This window comes from Opisthocomus hoazin, chromosome 3 (genome assembly GCF_030867145.1).
Source record: "Opisthocomus hoazin isolate bOpiHoa1 chromosome 3, bOpiHoa1.hap1, whole genome shotgun sequence".
NCBI lineage: Eukaryota > Metazoa > Chordata > Aves > Opisthocomiformes > Opisthocomidae > Opisthocomus > Opisthocomus hoazin.
The window spans coordinates 26,854,730-26,878,769 of NC_134416.1; the positions used below are offsets into that span (position 1 = coordinate 26,854,730).

Sequence of the window (24,040 nt, forward strand, 5' to 3'; positions counted from 1 at the left end):
CTCTGTTGCTGTTCTTCCCTCCATCTCTGTGCCGGTGCTGGAGCACAGCTGCTCTAGGAATTACTCCTGTCTTGTCTTCCATGTGCTGAGTTAATGCCAGCAAGTATTCGGTGCGCTCGTACGGAGCCTCTTGCGTGTTAAAATCCCATGCATTGCTATCTGTGCCATCTTTTTTCCTCTGCTGTATCTTCTTTCCTCCTTCCTCTGTCTTGATTTTTATCCCCAACAGACATGAAAGCCTTTTTCCTAAACCTTTTGTCTAGCTGCTGCTCTCTCATTGTCTTTTCTGTCAGTTGGAGTTCCTTGAGAGATGTTGCACACCCCCTGCGTTTGCTTCTTTCCCTCCTGCTGCCACACGCTCCTCCTTTTCCCTCTGCGCAGTCAGCCTGTTGGCCACGTCCTCTTTTTTTTTCTTCTTGACTGAAATGTACTGATGACCTTCACTGTTGTTCTTGACTATGGAGGACTGACTTGCCAGAAGGACTGAAAAATCACTCTTTGCTTGACTGTGCTATAGCTGTTCATGTTTGCGATGTCCTTGTGTTCATTTGTCTGCAGGGTTCTGGAGGCCGGGGACAGAGTGGACTTTAAGTTTTGACACTGAAGAGCGTACGGCGTAAAGAGTGCAGGGCTACGAGGCAGCAACCACGAAGCAATGCTCCAATATTGTAAATGTAATCTAATCCTCCTCTCTGAGTACTGAAAGCCCACATGACAGTTGATACAACAGGGGCAGCTACAGCCGGAACATCTCTCAGGAGACTGCTGCTCCAATATCTCCTCTTTCTTCCTGCCTGCGAGCAAGTATTGACATACCCAAAGGCTTCATCATCATGAGGGTCTGTAAAATCAAGTTCTTTCATGAAATGGTTTTCACCAACTCTGTGCTCCACCTTCCTGCATAGAGACTGCACAGGAGGACAGGCATCCTGAGCTCTGAAGACGTTCTGAATGAGCTGCTCCACATCTAGGCTATATGGCACCGCGTCAGTCTGGACGGCCTGTTCCACCATCACACTGCTGCTTTTCTCCTCCTGCCGCAAAGAAGTTAGTTTTTCATCTGCAACACTGTCAAGCATCAGTTTCTTCACAACACAACTGGAGGGAGCGGGATCACTCCACTCACAAGCTGTGCTGCTCCAGCTCTCTTCAGCTGAATCAGTCCCATTAGATGTGTCCTCACTAAGAAGCAGCCTGCTATCTGCCACCTCCTCCAGAGCTTGGTCCTCTGCCATGAGGCTCTCTGGCATCGTGGCACACAACGCTGATGGCTTCCCCTCTGCGTCACAGCTGTACTGCAGGCACTGCTCGTCCATCGCAGAGCTGTTCTGAGCCATTTCCATGCTCTGCAGCAAAGATTCCAGTTTCTTATTTTCAATGCTGATGTCTAAGAAGTATTTCTGAATTTTTTGGTCTTTCTCAACAGCATTGTTTTTCATGGCTTCAATAACCTGCTCGAGCTGTTTAATTTTGCTTCTTGCTTCGTTTAAGGCCAGATCCCCCTCCACATGCTTACACTCTTCTTCAATCCAGTCTTCCTTCGTGCGTCCCAGCTGAGCTTTGAGCTCTGCTATTTCTATTTCCCTGTAGCAAAAGAAAAACGGTGTAACAGCTCTGCTGGGTGGTCAGTTCAAGAGACAACATGAGGCTCCAGCGCACTGGGGTGGCTGCGCTGCAGAGACTCTCCAGGAAGGAAGCAGATTCCTTCCAAGGCTTGCAAGCGAGTGGGGAGAGATCTCTGTGTGAGATCCAGCCCTCGCTGATGCAGAGGTCGGGCTATCCCGAACTGGACCGCAGGGTCCCTGGGACTCTGCCTTGGGGCTCCGTTCAGACCCCGCTGTGTGCCCGCTTGGGTTGTGTGTGCGGAGAGCCGGCTCTCAGGAGGGCGCGGTTTTAGTAGAAAAGACGACATCTGTTGCTGTGTAATGCACATTGTCACTTCTTTGCTCAGCGTCCATACAAAGGGCTGCTGAGAAAACTTCAATATTGAAGCGACAAAAACACAGACGGGCACGCTGGTCTGTGTAAGAGCTTTTCTTTCTTTAGGGGAGAAGGGGGACATTTGGAGTCCTGTTTCGCGGAGTGAGGTAGAACAGGAGACTCAGGAAATACATGCTGGCAGGTAGAAACTATTGGATGTATCACAGGTCTCAATGCTAAATCAGACTGGTGAAAAATTATCCTTGAAAATTATTCAGTTGGGAAAGTTCAAAACAAGAGAAAAGTCAGACATATTCAGAACTCAGCTGCATGGTACAGCTTCACTGAACATGCTATGAAACCTGAAATACCTGAAAACAACCTCATCAGACGGATAATAGTTCAGATTTCTTCATCAACAATTTATGTGGTCCAGAAATGAGTAAAAACGTTCAGGATTCCCGCCCCTAGATGCTTCTGAACAAACCTTTCTAACTGATTTCTGAAGTGAAATGTACCTTTCTTTAAGTTTGCTCTCCGATTCCTTCAGCTTTGTTTTCAAATGCCGCAATGTAGCTTCTTTCTGCTGCAGAGCAGTCAAATACTGCTCTGGATTTGGTGGCTTAATCTTGTAGTGGGCACCACAAGCATGGCATCCCCCTGAACACCTGAAAAGAAAAAAACCCAAAGCGTCACATAACATCACTGCTACAGTTCTGCGGTCCTAGCCAAAAGAAAAGTGTCCCGTTGACTGATACAAAGCTTGCCTCCTCTGGGGCTCCTCAGAGTCCGCACAAGTGACTCCCTCTGGCAAATCAAAGTACTCGAGGAAACGGCTGATCTGTGGCTGTAGTGCAAAATCTACTACTTATTTTGCTTGGTGTCAGTGCCATTACATCACACGAGACATTGAACTTTAAAATACCCAGCTGTCCCCTCGCTCGAAATTGGTGGCACGCCCAAGAGCAAGCACCCAGCTGTAGACACAGCCAGGTGAGGGAGCGCCTCAAAAAAACTCAAAGGGCTTTGACAGAAAGGAACCTTCAGTTTTACACTGCTGAGACCATCAAGTTTTTCCGTGGGATGGAGCAGCCTGCTGGCTGTCAAGCCACCAACACGAGCAGTCACACCTATGCTGAGAAGCACGGTGACCTGCTCGGCAACTTGCACAGCCGAGCCCCCGTTACAGAGCAGAGAAGGCAATTCGTTGCGCTCAACACCGGGACGCTGAAATAAAGACTTGCCTCAGCGCTGGGCTGCTGTCGCTTCCTTTGTAGGAGCCTGAGCTGCTGCTGGTGCCTGAAGAAGCCCTGTAATTCTGACGGATGTTGGCAGGAGTCAGCTGGTTTTTGCACAGGGCTGACAGAGGCTCCTTCTGACGGGAAGCAGGTGGGCTGGCTGCGGACTTGCAGGATAAGGATCCGTTATTCTGACCGTAAGGGCCACGACTGGAGGGGAACCAGAATGGTTAAAGCATATTGGATTATCCTCGTCGCGCAACTCTTTGTGTGTCTTCTTTTACACACAGAGTTGTCTGAACACTAAACTAGACAGAGAACTGTGAGTGGCCGGCAAGAAAGTCCTGAAGTCATCAGCCACTGCACGTTTTTTCACTAGCTGTGGGGTGCTCAGTCTGAACTACGTGACCTAGGGAAACCTTGGCCATTTTCACTTTTCTCTGCGGATCGCACAGTTCCCAGCGACTCCGTCGGATCACCCACGTCCCCTGAGCTTCCCCTTCTCTGAAAATGGAACAGTTTATAAGGAACAGGTGGGTGAGGGGCTGCTGCAAACCTGCCTCATACTGCTGCGGTTTGGGTGATTTTATCATTGTTTTACAATGAAGTGCAGGACTGTGGTTTGTGACAGCACTGACATGTTTCATAGAGAGTTAAGTGGAACGGTTGAAAAAGAACATATTGCAAAGGAGACATCTCCTTCCGCTTTGTGCAGTACAGCATCAACCCTTGTGTGAGGCAGCATTTGCACAGGCTGCGCCTAACACAGCAATGCATCTGAAGGAGCCTTGTTACAGAGGACTTCTGTTCAATTAAGCAGGGCAGTATAGTAATATACGAAATGATATCTATTCTTTCTGAAAGTCAGGTAATTTTAGGGCTTTAAATTATACTTCGTATTGTTTTTTGCTCCCAGCCAATACCTTTCCTTGTTGAGATATAATCTAGGGAGCGCTTAAGTAATGTTCAATAAAAATTGGTTTAAAACTCACAATAGTAGTTGTGTGTGTATTAACTGCAAGACCTTACCCAGTAGTCTGTCTTTGCACTAGCAACACTTGCAAGATTCAGCAAAAGCTGCTTTGCTTACTTGCGAGAAAAAGAAGATCTTTGGCTTCCAGCCGCAGTCACACGGGCTTCCGGTGCTGAAATACTGCCTGTGCTGCTTGAAGAGCTCAAATCGGCTTCAGTTCCTGGAAAGGAAAAGGGAAGAGTGAAAACATGATGGAAATTCTAACTCAAAGACTGTTTTCAAAATAACGGTGAATCACGAGCACCCTTCCTTTGTCCGTCCTGTGTGAATTTCAGCAGTTGCATGAATTTTCAAACGTCCCTGAGGACAAGCGCTGGATCTGTTCCAGATTTTCAACATTGCTTCAGAACTGGCACTTCGACAAGAGCAGAAAAAACATTCGGACACAAAACCCTCACGCTACAGAAGCCATTTTAGGAGTCGGCTAGGCACATTTGTTGTGACAACCTGTTTGCTTTCTCAGAGCCATCAGCAGACGAATGCGGCTGCTCACGTGGCTCCTTCAGGAGCACACAACTGCAAGTAGAGATTTCTCTTGCTTTAAACCGCATGAAAATGCTCCTTGCTGGGAAGAAAGCCGCTTCTGTTTTGGTTTCTGAGATGATGTACGCATACATGTGTGTATGTATAAATGTGTATAGCCTAGCAGGGTATATCAGGATTTATGGAGGGTCACACTGAAAGTTCTGCTCCACATCCCCTCTGAGCGCATCTTTGCCAGCTGCCCAAGTTACCAGCTGTTGCTGCACCATGCAATCAGCTGAAATGTGATGAAGGGATCTGCCTGCTGAGCGAGCACTGGCAAGCAGTAGGGTGGGTGTCCACCCAAGAGTGGGGAGTGGTGGCTTCCTTGGCCAGCGCAGTGGCCAGGGAAGGCTACGCCTGTTGGTACCCTCGGGCACTGCTGTGCCCAGCTTCTCGCCATCGAGACCCTGCACTGGAGGTGGATTGTGCCACCAGCCCACAGCTGGGCAGGTCATTTTGTAGGACAGGTGGGACTCAGGCTTTCACCTTCTACTTGCCGGATCCTCCGTGGCAACCTGCTGGCTTGTATTTTGCGTCCTCCGTTTTCGCTGGGACTTGTGGGCGCTTGCTGCAGCCCGAGAGTCTTCTGAACAAAAAGAGATACATGTCTTGAGAGGCCACAGCCCAACCACTAATTGCCTATGTCTCTACTAAGCAACATCTAATACAATTTTTAGAGGGGGGTGGATTATAAAATTGGCGACACAGAATTGCAAGGTTGTTTTTCTAGGCCACTGTCATTTAACAGGGACTTGTAGATTTGGGCTCAAAAATGCAGACCACCTGAAAGCTGAAACACTCTTTGTAGCTGCTACTTTGCTTCTTCCCATTTGAAAGAAACACTTGGCTATTTGAACATGTTTTCAACAACAATTCAAGCAAATTTATGGAAATTCAAAGTTGAAATCTAAAACATATGTAAATCCAAACTAAAGCAATAGCTCTACGCTAATAAGTTTTACTTCGCTTTCTAGGTATCTTTTGCTCAAAACATGTGTTTTCTGACTCTATTCCAGTATTATCTCTTGGAAGGTACCAAGCGCTTTTTTCACTTCCGTGCAATTTACTTAGCTTGCCTTCTACAAATACTTCATTCCTGGGAATTCCCAGTGTAAAATGAGATACAGAATCTCCCTGTGCAATGCTAGGCACCTTGGGCAGGGGTCCTGAGAAACAGGACAAACGGACAGTGCCTAAGCTTATCAGGGATGAGCAGAAGACGAAAAGGCATCTAAATAGACCTACTTGAAGATACATGCGTGGTTCAAACGCAAACTTTCTTCCGCAACCGAACGTCTACGACTGACTTTCCTTTCTGTTCAAAAAAAAAAAAAAAAAAACCAAGAGATGTAAAAGAGACAGAGATTGTACTTGGCTTCGATAAGAGCTAACAGCAGAGTGGTCAGAGACCTGACGAGGAACACGGGAGACAGGAGTGGAATTCGTCTGACTAAACGTGGACGTCCCTAACGCAGACACCCATCTCCGAGCCAGCCTTGCCTCCCATTTTTAGTCAACGGAGAGTTAGTCAGTATAACCACTGAGCTCAAGGTACTATTTCTCTTCTCCTGAAGTAAACGCTTATACGTCAGGTTAGAAAGATGGCACACTAGATTGACTGGTCTTATTCATCATATCTCCTTTAGAACAAAATAGGCCCTCAGTGCGCTTGTGCAAGCAAGATTACAGCGACATTAAAGATAGGGAATTGAGGTCAGATAAATCACAAGCCGTCTCCGCTCTACCCAGTTTGGCTCAAGACCGTGAATCCACATCTCCTCCATGCCCAAAACAGCTGCCGTAACCCCTAGAAGAAAAGTAATGGCAGATCCACCTGTTTAGGCTGTTCTGCCTCCCGCAGCAATGGGACCAGTCGCTGGACCAGATGAGGAGAGACCTCCCCGTCCGCAGCCCACAGCGCCTGAAGCCTGTCCGAGGAGGCCCGCAGGTGCAGATGTTACCTCTTCGGGACCACAGACCCCAAGGGATCTATGGCAGAGAGAGGAGCTCCAAGGGGACCTGCCGGCTGTGCCGGGTCTGCTGGCCCACTGGGAGGGACCGTTCCCTAACACTGGCGCCATGGAGACCTGGCCATTATGAAGCAGGCGGGGGGCTGGACCAATGCAAATAGAGGGCCCCCAGCAGCCCCTGCCACCCCACCGCCGCCCAGCAGCCTCACCCCACGGCCCTCCACGCCCGGCTCCAGGACGCGAGCTCGGAGGGTAGCATGGGCTGGTGCCTGGACACGGCATCCTCGCTGCTGGAGGGAGAGGTGTGCGCATACATCTCCCCATCCTCCGGCACCCCTGGCGACCGGGTCCTTCGCAGCTCCCTGTGCCGGCAACTCCAGCAAATCTGCACCACTCCACAGCAACGGATGTGAAATTAAAGCGGATCCCATCAGTAAAATATGCAGGAGGGCTCAGTGCATGGAGCATCATTATCCGGAAACACTTTGATTTCAAAACAGCAGCAGTAGCTATTTTGTGTAGGCCGAAAATGAAAGGCAAAGAGAAGGAAGAAAAGATCTCAGGAACTTTACTGTCCCAAAGAATATTACGAGGTCCATGTGTAAGAAAGGGAGAAGAGTGAGATGAAAACTGTAGAGGAAACAAGCGTTGTGTGCCATTGGACCCGAATGTCAGGATGGTTACGTTGTCTGCTGTCAGGTGTGGGACAGAAGTGTAGCATTTGAACCATGCACTTAGATCGGGGAAAGATGACACATGTTCAACGACATCCTCGTTTTTGCTTGCCAAGGTGAGGTTTTAAGAAGCAGGTGGAAAGCCTTCCAGAAGCATGTGTCATTGACCACTATGTATCTCCATAGACATGGAGAACGTACGGTCGTAGGCAAGGTGCTCCATCATTTGCTATCAACTTACTTCACTCGGTCCTGAACATATGTACCGAGTGAAGTAAGGACCGAGGACCGAGTGAAGTAAGTTGATAGCAAATGATGGAGCACCTTGCCTACGACCGTACGTTCTCCGGTCCATCTTCAGTCCATTTTTTGTTCTATGACCACATATTTCAAGAACACTGAATCAGGTGTAGCTCATTTCCCCACTTCAGTATGCTTATGCACATGACAGCAGCCACACATTGAACTATCTGCACAGTCTCAGGAACAGAAGCACAAACCTTCCCACCTTCACAGCGCAAGCAAGGTTATGACTGGTTGCAGGATGGGAGCACGGCGTACTCTGATGAAATCGTGCATTTGTAACCGAGATAAATGTTCTTTGACATAGCCTTGTTCTTCATTTCCCCTGTCCCAGAAAGGCGCAGTCTTGGAATGTGGGCTATAAAGTACTGCTAAGTAAGTGACAGCAGAAAGAGAGACACATTACGCTGAAGTCACCAGTCTTCTCATCGCTCTTACCTTTGCACCATCCTGCTTTTCAAATGAGGCATGCCCATTTATTTTAGGGATCAGTCAAGCCAGATTGCTACCTCCAAATACTGGTTTTCTCTTGAGTATTTTTTGTTGTTTTGTTTGGTTTTTTTTTCCAACAACCAATGAATGTGAGTTTGCCTTCAAATACATAGTACACCAGCAGCATTTTAAAAAGTATTTCAACGTAAGAGGTAGAAGTACCGACTAGCAGTTATGAAGAACAAGGAAGCTCTTTGCGTGCCACAGGATCTACTCAAGTTAGCACGTTCGGTAACCTGGTGTTCTGTACCACTGTTCCTGAACAACGGGGACAACAGTTCTATTATTTTTCCCACTGCTTGCAGAAATCTGGTACAGGGAACGAACAAAAGCCATGCAAATACAAGATACAATGTTCTTGCACAAATGCACCAGTCAAATGTGTCTTTCTGATACTTTATCAGTCTTCCCAAGAGAAAACAAAGTCCTATCATTGCATGCTTCTGCAACCAGAAAAGTCAAGTTCGTGAGGGTGAAGTATATTTCCAGAGCTACCTCTAAGGCATTCCTCTTGCAGAACTTAGACACCAACTCCTCTGTTTTTGAAGTGAAGCACATACATAGGTACGTATCAGTGTCAGACACTATTATTCCCACACCACTCTACTGAAGAGAGGGAGCGAGCTGACAAGAGATCTGTAAAGTCATATGGCCACATGTCAGTAACATAACTTCAATCACAGCTTTTACATTTTGTTTTTAAAACAACCAAAGCGACTGCCTTTAGAGTACAGACACGTATGGAAGTAGAGTAGCAATATGGATAAACTATTCTGCTATTTTTACCCTAACGGATTAATTCACCACCACTATTTGCTTGCACAGGGTGTCCCCAAGAAGAAGTTCCTGCACATTTAGTCTCCTGGGAATCTAAACCTCACATACCAGACAAGGCAACGTAATAAGTGGGAATAGCATTACATTTTACCAGCTAGGCATTTTTAACATCTAGCCATCATTTGCAGCTAACACCTGCATTTCCAGTCTAATCTGTTTAGCTTATTTGACTCGAACTGTCATATTCCCAGATGCCCAGGGTCACTTCCCTTGCCTCCTTTTTCTTAACTACAGTCAGCTCCAATGTTGAGTAAAAAAGCAACCGCACCTGCACCGTACTCAGAACCAATTTCAGTCCAACACAGTCTGCTCCACCTGTCTCTCCTCAAATTCCTAACCGTCCTAAAGCCTGCAAAGATGATTGTGTTCAGACTGGGACATCCTAACCCACGGCTCACACTTATGACTTGACAAATTCACTATCAAGAAGCAGAGAAGAACATACTGGCAACACATGCTGAGTACAACAACGCTTACAACGGCTCAAAGTTAAATGACATTTCTAATGGAATACTAATTGTTATAAGTTACTCTTTTCATTCTTTCATTCCTATTAACTCACTAGATGTGAAACGGCACGGTATGGAGACATGAAGGATAGGGCAGGAAAAGCACAAATTGTGCCTTGCAAAGCTGCGGATCTGGGTGATAATGAATTCCTAGAAATAATTACAAGAATCACGCCTATTCCTAGAAACAATTACAATAGTCCAGCCTACTTAGATAAACTTTGTAATAAATAGGTGCATGCTTTGTGACTTGGTGTGCAAGTCAGGAGGAACGATCCCCCTTGCACCCGGCGCCATAAGAAACATACCTGCTTTATAACTCTCTGTGAGTTGTGGACTTTGTTTCTGCACGTCACTGGTGACTCAGTGCAGATGCCGAGCAGTTGCAAGGAGCATGCGTAGTAAGCCACATGCTTCCTGGAATCGAAGCATGCTGGCGGACAGTGCTGAGGAGTAGGCTACTAGTGCCTGAGAAGTTCCTGCACTCTGTTGACTCCTTGCCCCGCTCCCCCGTCCCCCCCCGGCAGGTTCTGGGCTGGGATGCACTGAAATTCTCCAGTCAGTGACGAAGCAGCGTAGTGGATGATAAACTGGATTTTCAGTTCACTGAAGTTAGTTCGATGTTGGCTTGTTCTGCAAATTGTAGATACCTATCTGCACCTTTCGACTTTCTAATACCAATGAAGTTTTTCCTCCCAGTGGGAACAGGTAAGCTAAATGGTGGTGCATTTTAATTGTGGTGAGGTCAAAGACCAAATGCTATGAAACCATTCTTATTACAGTTTTTCAGTATGCATACAGTAAATAAAAACATCCTAGAAGAAGCATATCTCTAACAGTGTTGTGATTATAATTAGTGTTCTGCTAACTGAGGAGAGAGGTTTAGGTCTTTTTGGACGTAACTTGTGTTAGGAATGCAAAGCACGAGTGACACCAGGCATGGGTCCTTTCCTGGTTTAAACAACTTACATCATTCCGTCCAGACTGTGCTGAACTCCTTGCTTTGGAACCCGGACAACGTGAGCCAGATATGGCTGCAGTTTGTCATAGGCTCTTCCTTTATGGAGAAATGAAACCTTTCTGACCCTCGACGGTAGTAGCATAATGTCCAAAACATGCAGGAGGTTTGGAGTAGAGATCAATGTTTTGAGTAACGACCAAGTGAAAAACGAGTGGAGAGGCAGTCACTGTGTGGTAAGCTACTTGTTGAATTCTTTTGTGACTTCTGTTCCTCTACCTGTGGTGCTGCAAAGGTCTCTTCTCATTTGGGCGTAACTGAAGTCCAATAAAATGACTCAGCCAGTAGATGGCACGGAAAGCACTTGTCTGTGCAGAGCAGTTCTGCGTCCTGCGGTTTATCAGGGGGAGAAGAAACATGGTCTGCTGTGACTCTCCTCACTTCAGAATCGCAGACGAATAGCAGCATTGCTTAACACCTCGTAAGGCTTTTTGGAACTCCGCTGTCTCCACACGCTGGCTGGGGTGTAGGTAGCTTCTTCCCTTCTGCATGAATTCAGAGGTGTGGGGAATATAAGAAAATCTACTCTAAATTAGAATTCTTTATTCTAATAAATAATTCTTTATTCTTACCGAATCTGTGTTAAATTTCACTTTTTCAAGTGAGTGAAGCTTCATTTTTATTTTTAAAGTCCTCCTGCAAACATCTTAGCAGATTTTTCATATAAAATCAACTGACTCCAAAGCAGGAGTGACCTCCTTATGCCAGTCTCTTACTACTTATGCAAGACAGGAGAGAGCTGCAATGTGCCACTTGGAGTATGGGTCCTTGTTGCCCCTGTGCCACTCAGTGATGTGTTCTAGACGAAGTGGGGGAGTAAAATGAGCGGATTGTTGTGGTGTTTTTTTCCTTTGCTCTCGTCAGCTATGGGTTTATTGACACCTTACACCCCTTGCATAGGCGGTATAACAAAACAGATTGTGTAGTGAATAAAGCTAGTGTGAAAATTCTCTGTTCAGTTAACAGCACTTTTCACTGTATGTGTTTCCAGTGGCATTCCTCTGGGAAAAGCGTGCATAGCGGACAACAGCGCTTTTGTGCAGAAGAAAAGCTAATGTCTGCTGGAAGGAGAGGTGTGGGGGTGGAGGGGAATGCCTGTGGTTCTGATGTCCATCTCAGAGCTTCAGTGAATGCCTTGCCCATCTTCTGTTGCGTGGATGCTCTTATCCCTGAACTCACGGGTTGTACAGATTTCTTCTCCTGTGACAGAAGAGTGAAGACAGCAAATTCGGTGCCTGAGACTTGTTGCCTGTAAAAGAATGGGAAGGGAAGGGGGGGCTTTATGACTAGATCATCTCTGCCTAGAAAAATAGAATCTTTAACAGAGTTGTAAGTAGATTCTGACACAAATTTTGTTCTACAGAGAAGTCCTTGAGAAAGCAAGAGAGTAAGAATTAGCCTTTAGTGGCCTTAGTCACCGAGAAAAGTTTTTCAACATGTTTAACATGCTTGTCATATTGCTGAAAATCTTGCACAAGTCAACTGATTTGATGGCAATTGTAATAGATAAAAGAAGTCCTTGAGACATGCTGATTTTTGAAATACATTTTAGAAGTCAACAAGACACACTTTTGTGCAGATTTTCTGCACTAGTGTTCTGGCTGGAGTGGAGTGGATGATGACAGTCAGTGCAGACTACACAGGGGCATGGCAAGCAGACCAAAGTATCTGGCGGAGGGTGAGAGATAAGGAGAAAGTCTGTGAATACGCTTCAATAACAAGCAGTGTCTGTCCTTTTAACCGCTCTGGTGAAGCGAGGAGGTACGAATCATAATTCTTTCACTACTGACGCAGAGCAGGGAAACCTACTATCTGTTGCCTGCTTCAGGTGCAACCTGTTGGAAGCTACATCTCATCTTTTAGAAAAGTTAGTTCAGCGCTTACTATTGCTATTTCTGAGACAATGTAAAAGAGATGGAAATAAATATTTATTAAAAATAATAGAACACGGGCTAGTTAATAGCAAGTTATGACCAAAGACCCTGAATATATCATCAAGGCGCAACTGTTTTTTGAGTCTGCAGCCATTTTAGAAACTGCGAGGTGTTGCCGCCCTCTTGCACGTCAGCCCTCCTGCATTGCTTCTCCCTCTCCTGCTCTGCACTCGCACTCTGTTGCTGTTCTTCCCTCCATCTCTGTGCCGGTGCTGGAGCACAGCTGCTCTAGGAATTACTCCTGTCTTGTCTTCCATGTGCTGAGTTAATGCCAGCAAGTATTCGGTGCGCTCGTACGGAGCCTCTTGCGTGTTAAAATCCCATGCATTGCTATCTGTGCCATCTTTTTTCCTCTGCTGTATCTTCTTTCCTCCTTCCTCTGTCTTGATTTTTATCCCCAACAGACATGAAAGCCTTTTTCCTAAACCTTTTGTCTAGCTGCTGCTCTCTCATTGTCTTTTCTGTCAGTTGGAGTTCCTTGAGAGATGTTGCACACCCCCTGCGTTTGCTTCTTTCCCTCCTGCTGCCACACGCTCCTCCTTTTCCCTCTGCGCAGTCAGCCTGTTGGCCACGTCCTCTTTTTTTTTCTTCTTGACTGAAATGTACTGATGACCTTCACTGTTGTTCTTGACTATGGAGGACTGACTTGCCAGAAGGACTGAAAAATCACTCTTTGCTTGACTGTGCTATAGCTGTTCATGTTTGCGATGTCCTTGTGTTCATTTGTCTGCAGGGTTCTGGAGGCCGGGGACAGAGTGGACTTTAAGTTTTGACACTGAAGAGCGTACGGCGTAAAGAGTGCAGGGCTACGAGGCAGCAACCACGAAGCAATGCTCCAATATTGTAAATGTAATCTAATCCTCCTCTCTGAGTACTGAAAGCCCACATGACAGTTGATACAACAGGGGCAGCTACAGCCGGAACATCTCTCAGGAGACTGCTGCTCCAATATCTCCTCTTTCTTCCTGCCTGCGAGCAAGTATTGACATACCCAAAGGCTTCATCATCATGAGGGTCTGTAAAATCAAGTTCTTTCATGAAATGGTTTTCACCAACTCTGTGCTCCACCTTCCTGCATAGAGACTGCACAGGAGGACAGGCATCCTGAGCTCTGAAGACGTTCTGAATGAGCTGCTCCACATCTAGGCTATATGGCACCGCGTCAGTCTGGACGGCCTGTTCCACCATCACACTGCTGCTTTTCTCCTCCTGCCGCAAAGAAGTTAGTTTTTCATCTGCAACACTGTCAAGCATCAGTTTCTTCACAACACAACTGGAGGGAGCGGGATCACTCCACTCACAAGCTGTGCTGCTCCAGCTCTCTTCAGCTGAATCAGTCCCATTAGATGTGTCCTCACTAAGAAGCAGCCTGCTATCTGCCACCTCCTCCAGAGCTTGGTCCTCTGCCATGAGGCTCTCTGGCATCGTGGCACACAACGCTGATGGCTTCCCCTCTGCGTCACAGCTGTACTGCAGGCACTGCTCGTCCATCGCAGAGCTGTTCTGAGCCATTTCCATGCTCTGCAGCAAAGATTCCAGTTTCTTATTTTCAATGCTGATGTCTAAGAAGTATTTCTGAATTTTTTGGTCTTTCTCAACAGCATTGTTTTTCATGGCTTCAATAACCTGCTCGAGCTGTTTAATTTTGCTTCTTGCTTCGTTTAAGGCCAGATCCCCCTCCACATGCTTACACTCTTCTTCAATCCAGTCTTCCTTCGTGCGTCCCAGCTGAGCTTTGAGCTCTGCTATTTCTATTTCCCTGTAGCAAAAGAAAAACGGTGTAACAGCTCTGCTGGGTGGTCAGTTCAAGAGACAACATGAGGCTCCAGCGCACTGGGGTGGCTGCGCTGCAGAGACTCTCCAGGAAGGAAGCAGATTCCTTCCAAGGCTTGCAAGCGAGTGGGGAGAGATCTCTGTGTGAGATCCAGCCCTCGCTGATGCAGAGGTCGGGCTATCCCGAACTGGACCGCAGGGTCCCTGGGACTCTGCCTTGGGGCTCCGTTCAGACCCCGCTGTGTGCCCGCTTGGGTTGTGTGTGCGGAGAGCCGGCTCTCAGGAGGGCGCGGTTTTAGTAGAAAAGACGACATCTGTTGCTGTGTAATGCACATTGTCACTTCTTTGCTCAGCGTCCATACAAAGGGCTGCTGAGAAAACTTCAATATTGAAGCGACAAAAACACAGACGGGCACGCTGGTCTGTGTAAGAGCTTTTCTTTCTTTAGGGGAGAAGGGGGACATTTGGAGTCCTGTTTCGCGGAGTGAGGTAGAACAGGAGACTCAGGAAATACATGCTGGCAGGTAGAAACTATTGGATGTATCACAGGTCTCAATGCTAAATCAGACTGGTGAAAAATTATCCTTGAAAATTATTCAGTTGGGAAAGTTCAAAACAAGAGAAAAGTCAGACATATTCAGAACTCAGCTGCATGGTACAGCTTCACTGAACATGCTATGAAACCTGAAATACCTGAAAACAACCTCATCAGACGGATAATAGTTCAGATTTCTTCATCAACAATTTATGTGGTCCAGAAATGAGTAAAAACGTTCAGGATTCCCGCCCCTAGATGCTTCTGAACAAACCTTTCTAACTGATTTCTGAAGTGAAATGTACCTTTCTTTAAGTTTGCTCTCCGATTCCTTCAGCTTTGTTTTCAAATGCCGCAATGTAGCTTCTTTCTGCTGCAGAGCAGTCAAATACTGCTCTGGATTTGGTGGCTTAATCTTGTAGTGGGCACCACAAGCATGGCATCCCCCTGAACACCTGAAAAGAAAAAAACCCAAAGCGTCACATAACATCACTGCTACAGTTCTGCGGTCCTAGCCAAAAGAAAAGTGTCCCGTTGACTGATACAAAGCTTGCCTCCTCTGGGGCTCCTCAGAGTCCGCACAAGTGACTCCCTCTGGCAAATCAAAGTACTCGAGGAAACGGCTGATCTGTGGCTGTAGTGCAAAATCTACTACTTATTTTGCTTGGTGTCAGTGCCATTACATCACACGAGACATTGAACTTTAAAATACCCAGCTGTCCCCTCGCTCGAAATTGGTGGCACGCCCAAGAGCAAGCACCCAGCTGTAGACACAGCCAGGTGAGGGAGCGCCTCAAAAAAACTCAAAGGGCTTTGACAGAAAGGAACCTTCAGTTTTACACTGCTGAGACCATCAAGTTTTTCCGTGGGATGGAGCAGCCTGCTGGCTGTCAAGCCACCAACACGAGCAGTCACACCTATGCTGAGAAGCACGGTGACCTGCTCGGCAACTTGCACAGCCGAGCCCCCGTTACAGAGCAGAGAAGGCAATTCGTTGCGCTCAACACCGGGACGCTGAAATAAAGACTTGCCTCAGCGCTGGGCTGCTGTCGCTTCCTTTGTAGGAGCCTGAGCTGCTGCTGGTGCCTGAAGAAGCCCTGTAATTCTGACGGATGTTGGCAGGAGTCAGCTGGTTTTTGCACAGGGCTGACAGAGGCTCCTTCTGACGGGAAGCAGGTGGGCTGGCTGCGGACTTGCAGGATAAGGATCCGTTATTCTGACCGTAAGGGCCACGACTGGAGGGGAACCAGAATGGTTAAAGCATATTGGATTATCCTCGTCGCGCAACTCTTTGTGTGTCTTCTTTTACACACAGAGTTGTCTGAACACTAAACTAGACAGAGAACTGTGAGTGGCCGGCAAGAAAGTCCTGAAGTCATCAGCCACTGCACGTTTTTTCACTAGCTGTGGGGTGCTCAGTCTGAACTACGTGACCTAGGGAAACCTTGGCCATTTTCACTTTTCTCTGCGGATCGCACAGTTCCCAGCGACTCCGTCGGATCACCCACGTCCCCTGAGCTTCCCCTTCTCTGAAAATGGAACAGTTTATAAGGAACAGGTGGGTGAGGGGCTGCTGCAAACCTGCCTCATACTGCTGCGGTTTGGGTGATTTTATCATTGTTTTACAATGAAGTGCAGGACTGTGGTTTGTGACAGCACTGACATGTTTCATAGAGAGTTAAGTGGAACGGTTGAAAAAGAACATATTGCAAAGGAGACATCTCCTTCCGCTTTGTGCAGTACAGCATCAACCCTTGTGTGAGGCAGCATTTGCACAGGCTGCGCCTAACACAGCAATGCATCTGAAGGAGCCTTGTTACAGAGGACTTCTGTTCAATTAAGCAGGGCAGTATAGTAATATACGAAATGATATCTATTCTTTCTGAAAGTCAGGTAATTTTAGGGCTTTAAATTATACTTCGTATTGTTTTTTGCTCCCAGCCAATACCTTTCCTTGTTGAGATATAATCTAGGGAGCGCTTAAGTAATGTTCAAAAAAAATTGGTTTAAAACTCACAATAGTAGTTGTGTGTGTATTAACTGCAAGACCTTACCCAGTAGTCTGTCTTTGCACTAGCAACACTTGCAAGATTCAGCAAAAGCTGCTTTGCTTACTTGCGAGAAAAAGAAGATCTTTGGCTTCCAGCCGCAGTCACACGGGCTTCCGGTGCTGAAATACTGCCTGTGCTGCTTGAAGAGCTCAAATCGGCTTCAGTTCCTGGAAAGGAAAAGGGAAGAGTGAAAACATGATGGAAATTCTAACTCAAAGACTGTTTTCAAAATAACGGTGAATCACGAGCACCCTTCCTTTGTCCGTCCTGTGTGAATTTCAGCAGTTGCATGAATTTTCAAACGTCCCTGAGGACAAGCGCTGGATCTGTTCCAGATTTTCAACATTGCTTCAGAACTGGCACTTCGACAAGAGCAGAAAAAACATTCGGACACAAAACCCTCACGCTACAGAAGCCATTTTAGGAGTCGGCTAGGCACATTTGTTGTGACAACCTGTTTGCTTTCTCAGAGCCATCAGCAGACGAATGCGGCTGCTCACGTGGCTCCTTCAGGAGCACACAACTGCAAGTAGAGATTTCTCTTGCTTTAAACCGCATGAAAATGCTCCTTGCTGGGAAGAAAGCCGCTTCTGTTTTGGTTTCTGAGATGATGTACGCATACATGTGTGTATGTATAAATGTGTATAGCCTAGCAGGGTATATCAGGATTTATGGAGGGTCACACTGAAAGTTCTGCTCCACATCCCCTCTGAGCGCATCTTTGCCAGCTGCCCAAGTTACCAGCTGTTGCTGCACCATGCAATCAGCTGAAATGTGATGAAGGGATCTGCCTGCTGAGCGAGCACTGGCAAGCAGTAGGGTGGGTGTCCACCCAAGAGTGGGGAGTGGTGGCTTCCTTGGCCAGCGCAGTGGCCAGGGAAGGCTACGCCTGTTGGTACCCTCGGGCACTGCTGTGCCCAGCTTCTCGCCATCGAGACCCTGCACTGGAGGTGGATTGTGCCACCAGCCCACAGCTGGGCAGGTCATTTTGTAGGACAGGTGGGACTCAGGCTTTCACCTTCTACTTGCCGGATCCTCCGTGGCAACCTGCTGGCTTGTATTTTGCGTCCTCCGTTTTCGCTGGGACTTGTGGGCGCTTGCTGCAGCCCGAGAGTCTTCTGAACAAAAAGAGATACATGTCTTGAGAGGCCACAGCCCAACCACTAATTGCCTATGTCTCTACTAAGCAACATCTAATACAATTTTTAGAGGGGGGTGGATTATAAAATTGGCGACACAGAATTGCAAGGTTGTTTTTCTAGGCCACTGTCATTTAACAGGGACTTGTAGATTTGGGCTCAAAAATGCAGACCACCTGAAAGCTGAAACACTCTTTGTAGCTGCTACTTTGCTTCTTCCCATTTGAAAGAAACACTTGGCTATTTGAACATGTTTTCAACAACAATTCAAGCAAATTTATGGAAATTCAAAGTTGAAATCTAAAACATATGTAAATCCAAACTAAAGCAATAGCTCTACGCTAATAAGTTTTACTTCGCTTTCTAAGTATCTTTTGCTCAAAACATGTGTTTTCTGACTCTATTCCAGTATTATCTCTTGGAAGGTACCAAGCGCTTTTTTCACTTCCGTGCAATTTACTTAGCTTGCCTTCTACAAATACTTCATTCCTGGGAATTCCCAGTGTAAAATGAGATACAGAATCTCCCTGTGCAATGCTAGGCACCTTGGGCAGGGGTCCTGAGAAACAGGACAAACGGACAGTGCCTAAGCTTATCAGGGATGAGCAGAAGACGAAAAGGCATCTAATTAGACCTACTTGAAGATACATGCGTGGTTCAAACGCAAACTTTCTTCCGCAACCGAACGTCTACGACTGACTTTCCTTTCTGTTCAAAAAAAAAAAAAAAAAAACCAAGAGATGTAAAAGAGACAGAGATTGTACTTGGCTTCGATAAGAGCTAACAGCAGAGTGGTCAGAGACCTGACGAGGAACACGGGAGACAGGAGTGGAATTCGTCTGACTAAACGTGGACGTCCCTAACGCAGACACCCATCTCCAAGCCAGCCTTGCCTCCCATTTTTAGTCAACGGAGAGTTAGTCAGTATAACCACTGAGCTCAAGGTACTATTTCTCTTCTCCTGAAGTAAACGCTTATACGTCAGGTTAGAAAGATGGCACACTAGATTGACTGGTCTTATTCATCATATCTCCTTTAGAACAAAATAGGCCCTCAGTGTGCTTGTGCAAGCAAGATTACAGCGACATTAAAGATAGGGAATTGAGGTCAGATAAATCACAAGCCGTCTCCGCTCTACCCAGTTTGGCTCAAGACCGTGAATCCACATCTCCTCCATGCCCAAAACAGCTGCCGTAACCCCTAGAAGAAAAGTAATGGCAGATCCACCTTTTTAGGCTGTTCTGCCTCCCGCAGCAATGGGACCAGTCGCTGGACCAGATGAGGAGAGACCTCCCCGTCCGCAGCCCACAGCGCCTGAAGCCTGTCCGAGGAGGCCCGCAGGTGCAGATGTTAGCTCTTCGGGACCACAGACCCCGAGGGATCTATGGCAGACAGAGGAGCTCCAAGGGGACCTGCCGGCTGTGCCGGGTCTGCTGGCCCACTGGGAGGGACCGTTCCCTAACACTGGCGCCATGGAGACCTGGCCATTATGAAGCAGGCGGGGGGCTGGACCAATGCAAATAGAGGGCCCCCAGCAGCCCCTGCCACCCCACCGCCGCCCAGCAGCCTCACCCCACGGCCCTCCACGCCCGGCTCCAGGATGCGCGCTCAGAGGGTAGCACGGGCTGGTGCCTGGACACGGCATCCTCGCTGCTGGAGGGAGAGGTGTGCGCATGCATCTCCCCATCCTCCGGCACCCCTGGCGACCGGGTCCTTCGCAGCTCCCTGTGCCGGCAACTCCAGCAAATCTGCACCACTCCACAGCAACGGATGTGAAATTAAAGCGGATCCCATCAGTAAAATATGCAGGAGGGCTCAGTGCATGGAGCATCATTATCCGGAAACACTTTGATTTCAAAACAGCAGCAGTAGCTATTTTGTGTAGGTCGAAAATGAAAGGCAAAGAGAAGGAAGAAAAGATCTCAGGAACTTTACTGTCCCAAAGAATATTACGAGGTCCATGTGTAAGAAAGGGAGAAGAGTGAGATGAAAACTGTAGAGGAAACAAGCGTTGTGTGCCATTGGACCCGAATGTCAGGATGGTTACGTTGTCTGCTGTCAGGTGTGGGACAGAAGTGTAGCATTTGAACCATGCACTTAGATCGGGGAAAGATGACACATGTTCAACGACATCCTCGTTTTTGCTTGCCAAGGTGAGGTTTTAAGAAGCAGGTGGAAAGCCTTCCAGAAGCATGTGTCATTGACCACTATGTATCTCCATAGACATGGAGAACGTACGGTCGTAGGCAAGGTGCTCCATCATTTGCTATCAACTTACTTCACTCGGTCCTGAACATATGTACCGAGTGAAGTAAGGACCGAGGACCGAGTGAAGTAAGTTGATAGCAAATGATGGAGCACCTTGCCTACGACCGTACGTTCTCCGGTCCATCTTCAGTCCATTTTTTGTTCTATGACCACATATTTCAAGAACACTGAATCAGGTGTAGCTCATTTCCCCACTTCAGTATGCTTATGCACATGACAGCAGCCACACATTGAACTATCTGCACAGTCTCAGGAACAGAAGCACAAACCTTCCCACCTTCACAGCGCAAGCAAGGTTATGACTGGTTGCAGGATGGGAGCACGGCGTACTCTGATGAAATCGTGCATTTGTAACCGAGTTAAATGTTCTTTGACATAACCTTGTTCTTCATTTCCCCTGTCCCAGAAAGGCGCAGTCTTGGAATGTGGGCTATAAAGTACTGCTAAGTAAGTGACAGCAGAAAGAGAGACACATTACGCTGAGGTCACCAGTCTTCTCATCGCTCTTACCTTTGCACCATCCTGCTTTTCAAATGAGGCACGCCCATTTATTTTAGGGATCAGTCAAGCCAGATTGCTACCTCCAAATACTGGTTTTCTCTTGAGTATTTTTTGTTGTTTTGTTTGGTTTTTTTTTCCAACAACCAATGAATGTGAGTTTGCCTTCAAATACATAGTACACCAGCAGCATTTTAAAAAGTATTTCAACGTAAGAGGTAGAAGTACCAACTAGCAGTTATGAAGAACAAGGAAGCTCTTTGCATGCCACAGGATCTACTCAAGTTAGCACGTTCTGTAACCTGGTGTTCTGTACCACTGTTCCTGAACAACGGGGACAACAGTTCTATTATTTTTCCCACTGCTTGCAGAAATCTGGTACAGGGAACGAACAAAAGCCATGCAAATACAAGATACAATGTTCTTGCACAAATGCACCAGTCAAATGTGTCTTTCTGATACTTTATCAGTCTTCCCAAGAGAAAACAAAGTCCTATCATTGCATGCTTCTGCAACCAGAAAAGTCAAGTTCGTGAGGGTGAAGTATATTTCCAGAGCTACCTCTAAGGCATTCCTCTTGCAGAACTTAGACACCAACTCCTCTGTTTTTGAAGTGAAGCACATACATAGGTACGTATCAGTGTCAGACACTATTATTCCCACACCACTCTACTGAAGAGAGGGAGCGAGCTGACAAGAGATCTGTAAAGTCATATGGCCACATGTCAGTAACATAACTTCAATCACAGCTTTTACATTTTGTTTTTAAAACAACCAAAGCGACTGCCTTTAGAGTACAGACACGTATGGAAGTAGAGTAGCAATATGGATAAACTATTCTGCTATTTTTACCCTAACGGATTAATTCACCACCACTATTTGCTTGCACAGGGTGTCCCCAAGAAGAAGTTCCTGCACATTTAGTCTCCTGGGAATCTAAACCTCACATACCAGACAAGGCAACGTAATAAGTGGGAATAGCATTACATTTTACCAGCTAGGCATTTTTAACATCTAGCCATCATTTGCAGCTAACACCTGCATTTCCAGTCTAATCTGTTTAGCTTATTTGACTCGAACTGTCATATTCCCAGATGCCCAGGGTCACTTCCCTTGCCTCCTTTTTCTTAACTACAGTCAGCTCCAATGTTGAGTAAAAAAGCAACCGCACCTGCACCGTACTCAGAACCAATTTCAGTCCAACACAGTCTGCTCCACCTGTCTCTCCTCAAATTCCTAACCGTCCTAAAGCCTGCAAAGATGATTGTGTTCAGACTGGGACATCCTAACCCACGGCTCACACTTATGACTTGACAAATTCACTATCAAGAAGCAGAGAAGAACATACTGGCAACACATGCTGAGTACAACAACGCTTACAACGGCTCAAAGTTAAATGACATTTCTAATGGAATACTAATTGTTATAAGTTACTCTTTTCATTCTTTCATTCCTATTAACTCACTAGATGTGAAACGGCACGGTATGGAGACATGAAGGATAGGGCAGGAAAAGCACAAATTGTGCCTTGCAAAGCTGCGGATCTGGGTGATAATGAATTCCTAGAAATAATTACAAGAATCACGCCTATTCCTAGAAACAATTACAATAGCCCAGCCTACTTAGATAAACTTTGTAATAAATAGGTGCATGCTTTGTGACTTGGTGTGCAAGTCAGGAGGAACGATCCCCCTTGCACCCGGCGCCATAAGAAACATACCTGCTTTATAACTCTCTGTGAGTTGTGGACTTTGTTTCTGCACGTCACTGGTGACTCAGTGCAGATGCCGAGCAGTTGCAAGGAGCATGCGTAGTAAGCCACATGCTTCCTGGAATCGAAGCATGCTGGCGGACAGTGCTGAGGAGTAGGCTACTAGTGCCTGAGAAGTTCCTGCACTCTGTTGACTCCTTGCCCCGCTCCCCCGTCCCCCCCCGGCAGGTTCTGGGCTGGGATGCACTGAAATTCTCCAGTCAGTGACGAAGCAGCGTAGTGGATGATAAACTGGATTTTCAGTTCACTGAAGTTAGTTCGATGTTGGCTTGTTCTGCAAATTGTAGATACCTATCTGCACCTTTCGACTTTCTAATACCAATGAAGTTTTTCCTCCCAGTGGGAACAGGTAAGCTAAATGGTGGTGCATTTTAATTGCGGTGAGGTCAAAGACCAAATGCTATGAAACCATTCTTATTACAGTTTTTCAGTATGCATACAGTAAATAAAAACATCCTAGAAGAAGCATATCTCTAACAGTGTTGTGATTATAATTAGTGTTCTGCTAACTGAGGAGAGAGGTTTAGGTCTTTTTGGACGTAACTTGTGTTAGGAATGCAAAGCACGAGTGACACCAGGAATGGGTCCTTTCCTGGTTTAAACAACTTACATCATTCCGTCCAGTCTGTGCTGAACTCCTTGCTTTGGAACTCGGACAAAGTGAGCCAGATATGGCTGCAGTTTGTCATAGGCTCTTCCTTTATGGAGAAATGAAACCTTTCTGACCCTCGACGGTAGTAGCATAATGTCCAAAACATGCAGGAGGTTTGGAGTAGAGATCAATGTTTTGAGTAACGACCAAGTGAAAAACGAGTGGAGAGGCAGTCACTGTGTGGTAAGCTACTTGTTGAATTCTTTTGTGACTTCTGTTCCTCTGCCTGTGGTGCTGCGAAGGTCTCTTCTCATTTGGGCGTAACTGAAGTCCAATAAAATGACTCAGCCGGTAGATGGCACGGAAAGCACTTGTCTGTGCAGAGCAGTTCTGCGTCCTGCGGTTTATCAGGGGGAGAAGAAACATGGTCTGCTGTGACTCTCCTCACTTCAGAATCGCAGACGAATAGCAGCATTGCTTAACACCTCGTAAGGCTTTTTGGAACTCTGCTGTCTCCACACGCTGGCTGGGGTGTAGGTAGCTTCTTCCCTTCTGCATGAATTCAGAGGTGTGGGGAATATAAGAAAATCTACTCTAAATTACAATTCTTTATTCTAATAAATAATTCTTTATTCTTACCGAATCTGTGTTAAATTTCACTTTTTCAAGTGAGTGAAGCTTCATTTTTATTTTTAAAGTCCTCCTGCAAACATCTTAGCAGATTTTTCATATAAAATCAACTGACTCCGAAGCAGGAGTGACCTCCTCATGCCAGTCTCTTACTACTTATGCAAGACAGGAGAGAGCTGCAATGTGCCACTTGGAGTATGGGTCCTTGTTGCCCCTGTGCCACTCAGTGATGTGTTCTAGACGAAGTGGGGGAGTAAAATGAGCAGATTGTTGTGGTGTTTTTTTCCTTTGCTCTCGTCAGCTATGTGTTTATTGACACCTTACACCCCT

At 46.6% G+C, this 24,040-nt stretch overlaps 2 protein-coding genes across 2 annotated transcripts; both read right to left on the minus strand.

Moving 5' to 3' along the window:
• Positions 1-576: 576 nt before the first annotated feature.
• Positions 577-7,715, minus strand: LOC142360928 (syntabulin-like). Its single transcript, XM_075417243.1, has 6 exons — positions 7,627-7,715; positions 4,685-4,707; positions 4,249-4,351; positions 3,165-3,368; positions 2,439-2,588; positions 577-1,584 (listed from the first exon to the last, which is right to left on the minus strand). The coding sequence occupies exons 1-6, from the start codon at positions 7,713-7,715 to the stop codon at positions 588-590; spliced, it is 1,566 nt and encodes a 521-aa protein (XP_075273358.1). The 3' UTR covers positions 577-587.
• Positions 7,716-13,204: 5,489 nt separating this feature from the next.
• On the minus strand, positions 13,205-23,638 carry LOC142360929 (syntabulin-like). Its single transcript, XM_075417244.1, has 6 exons — positions 23,529-23,638; positions 23,215-23,477; positions 16,877-16,979; positions 15,793-15,996; positions 15,067-15,216; positions 13,205-14,212 (listed from the first exon to the last, which is right to left on the minus strand). Exons 1-6 carry the CDS (start codon positions 23,636-23,638, stop codon positions 13,216-13,218), a joined length of 1,827 nt encoding a protein of 608 aa, XP_075273359.1. The 3' UTR covers positions 13,205-13,215.
• Positions 23,639-24,040: the final 402 nt, after the last annotated feature.

Bases quoted from the DNA above. Each gene is read 5' to 3' on its own strand.
- LOC142360928 (XM_075417243.1), bottom strand. From the start codon at position 7,715: ATGGACCGGAGAACGTACGGTCGTAGGCAAGGTGCTCCATCATTTGCT. The intron at 3,369-4,248 runs GTAAGCAAAGCA...GTTCCCCTCCAG, and splicing joins AGATCTTCTTTTTCTCGCAA to TCGTGGCCCTTACGGTCAGA. The intron at 2,589-3,164 runs GCAAGTCTTTAT...TTTTCTTTTCAG, and splicing joins GACAGCAGCCCAGCGCTGAG to GTGTTCAGGGGGATGCCATG.
- LOC142360929 (XM_075417244.1), bottom strand. From the start codon at position 23,638: ATGCAGAAGGGAAGAAGCTACCTACACCCCAGCCAGCGTGTGGAGACA. The intron at 23,478-23,528 runs GTGAGGAGAGTC...GATAAACCGCAG, and splicing joins TATTCGTCTGCGATTCTGAA to GACGCAGAACTGCTCTGCAC. The intron at 16,980-23,214 runs GTCAGAAAGGTT...TTTCCTTTCCAG, and splicing joins TTATGCTACTACCGTCGAGG to GAACTGAAGCCGATTTGAGC.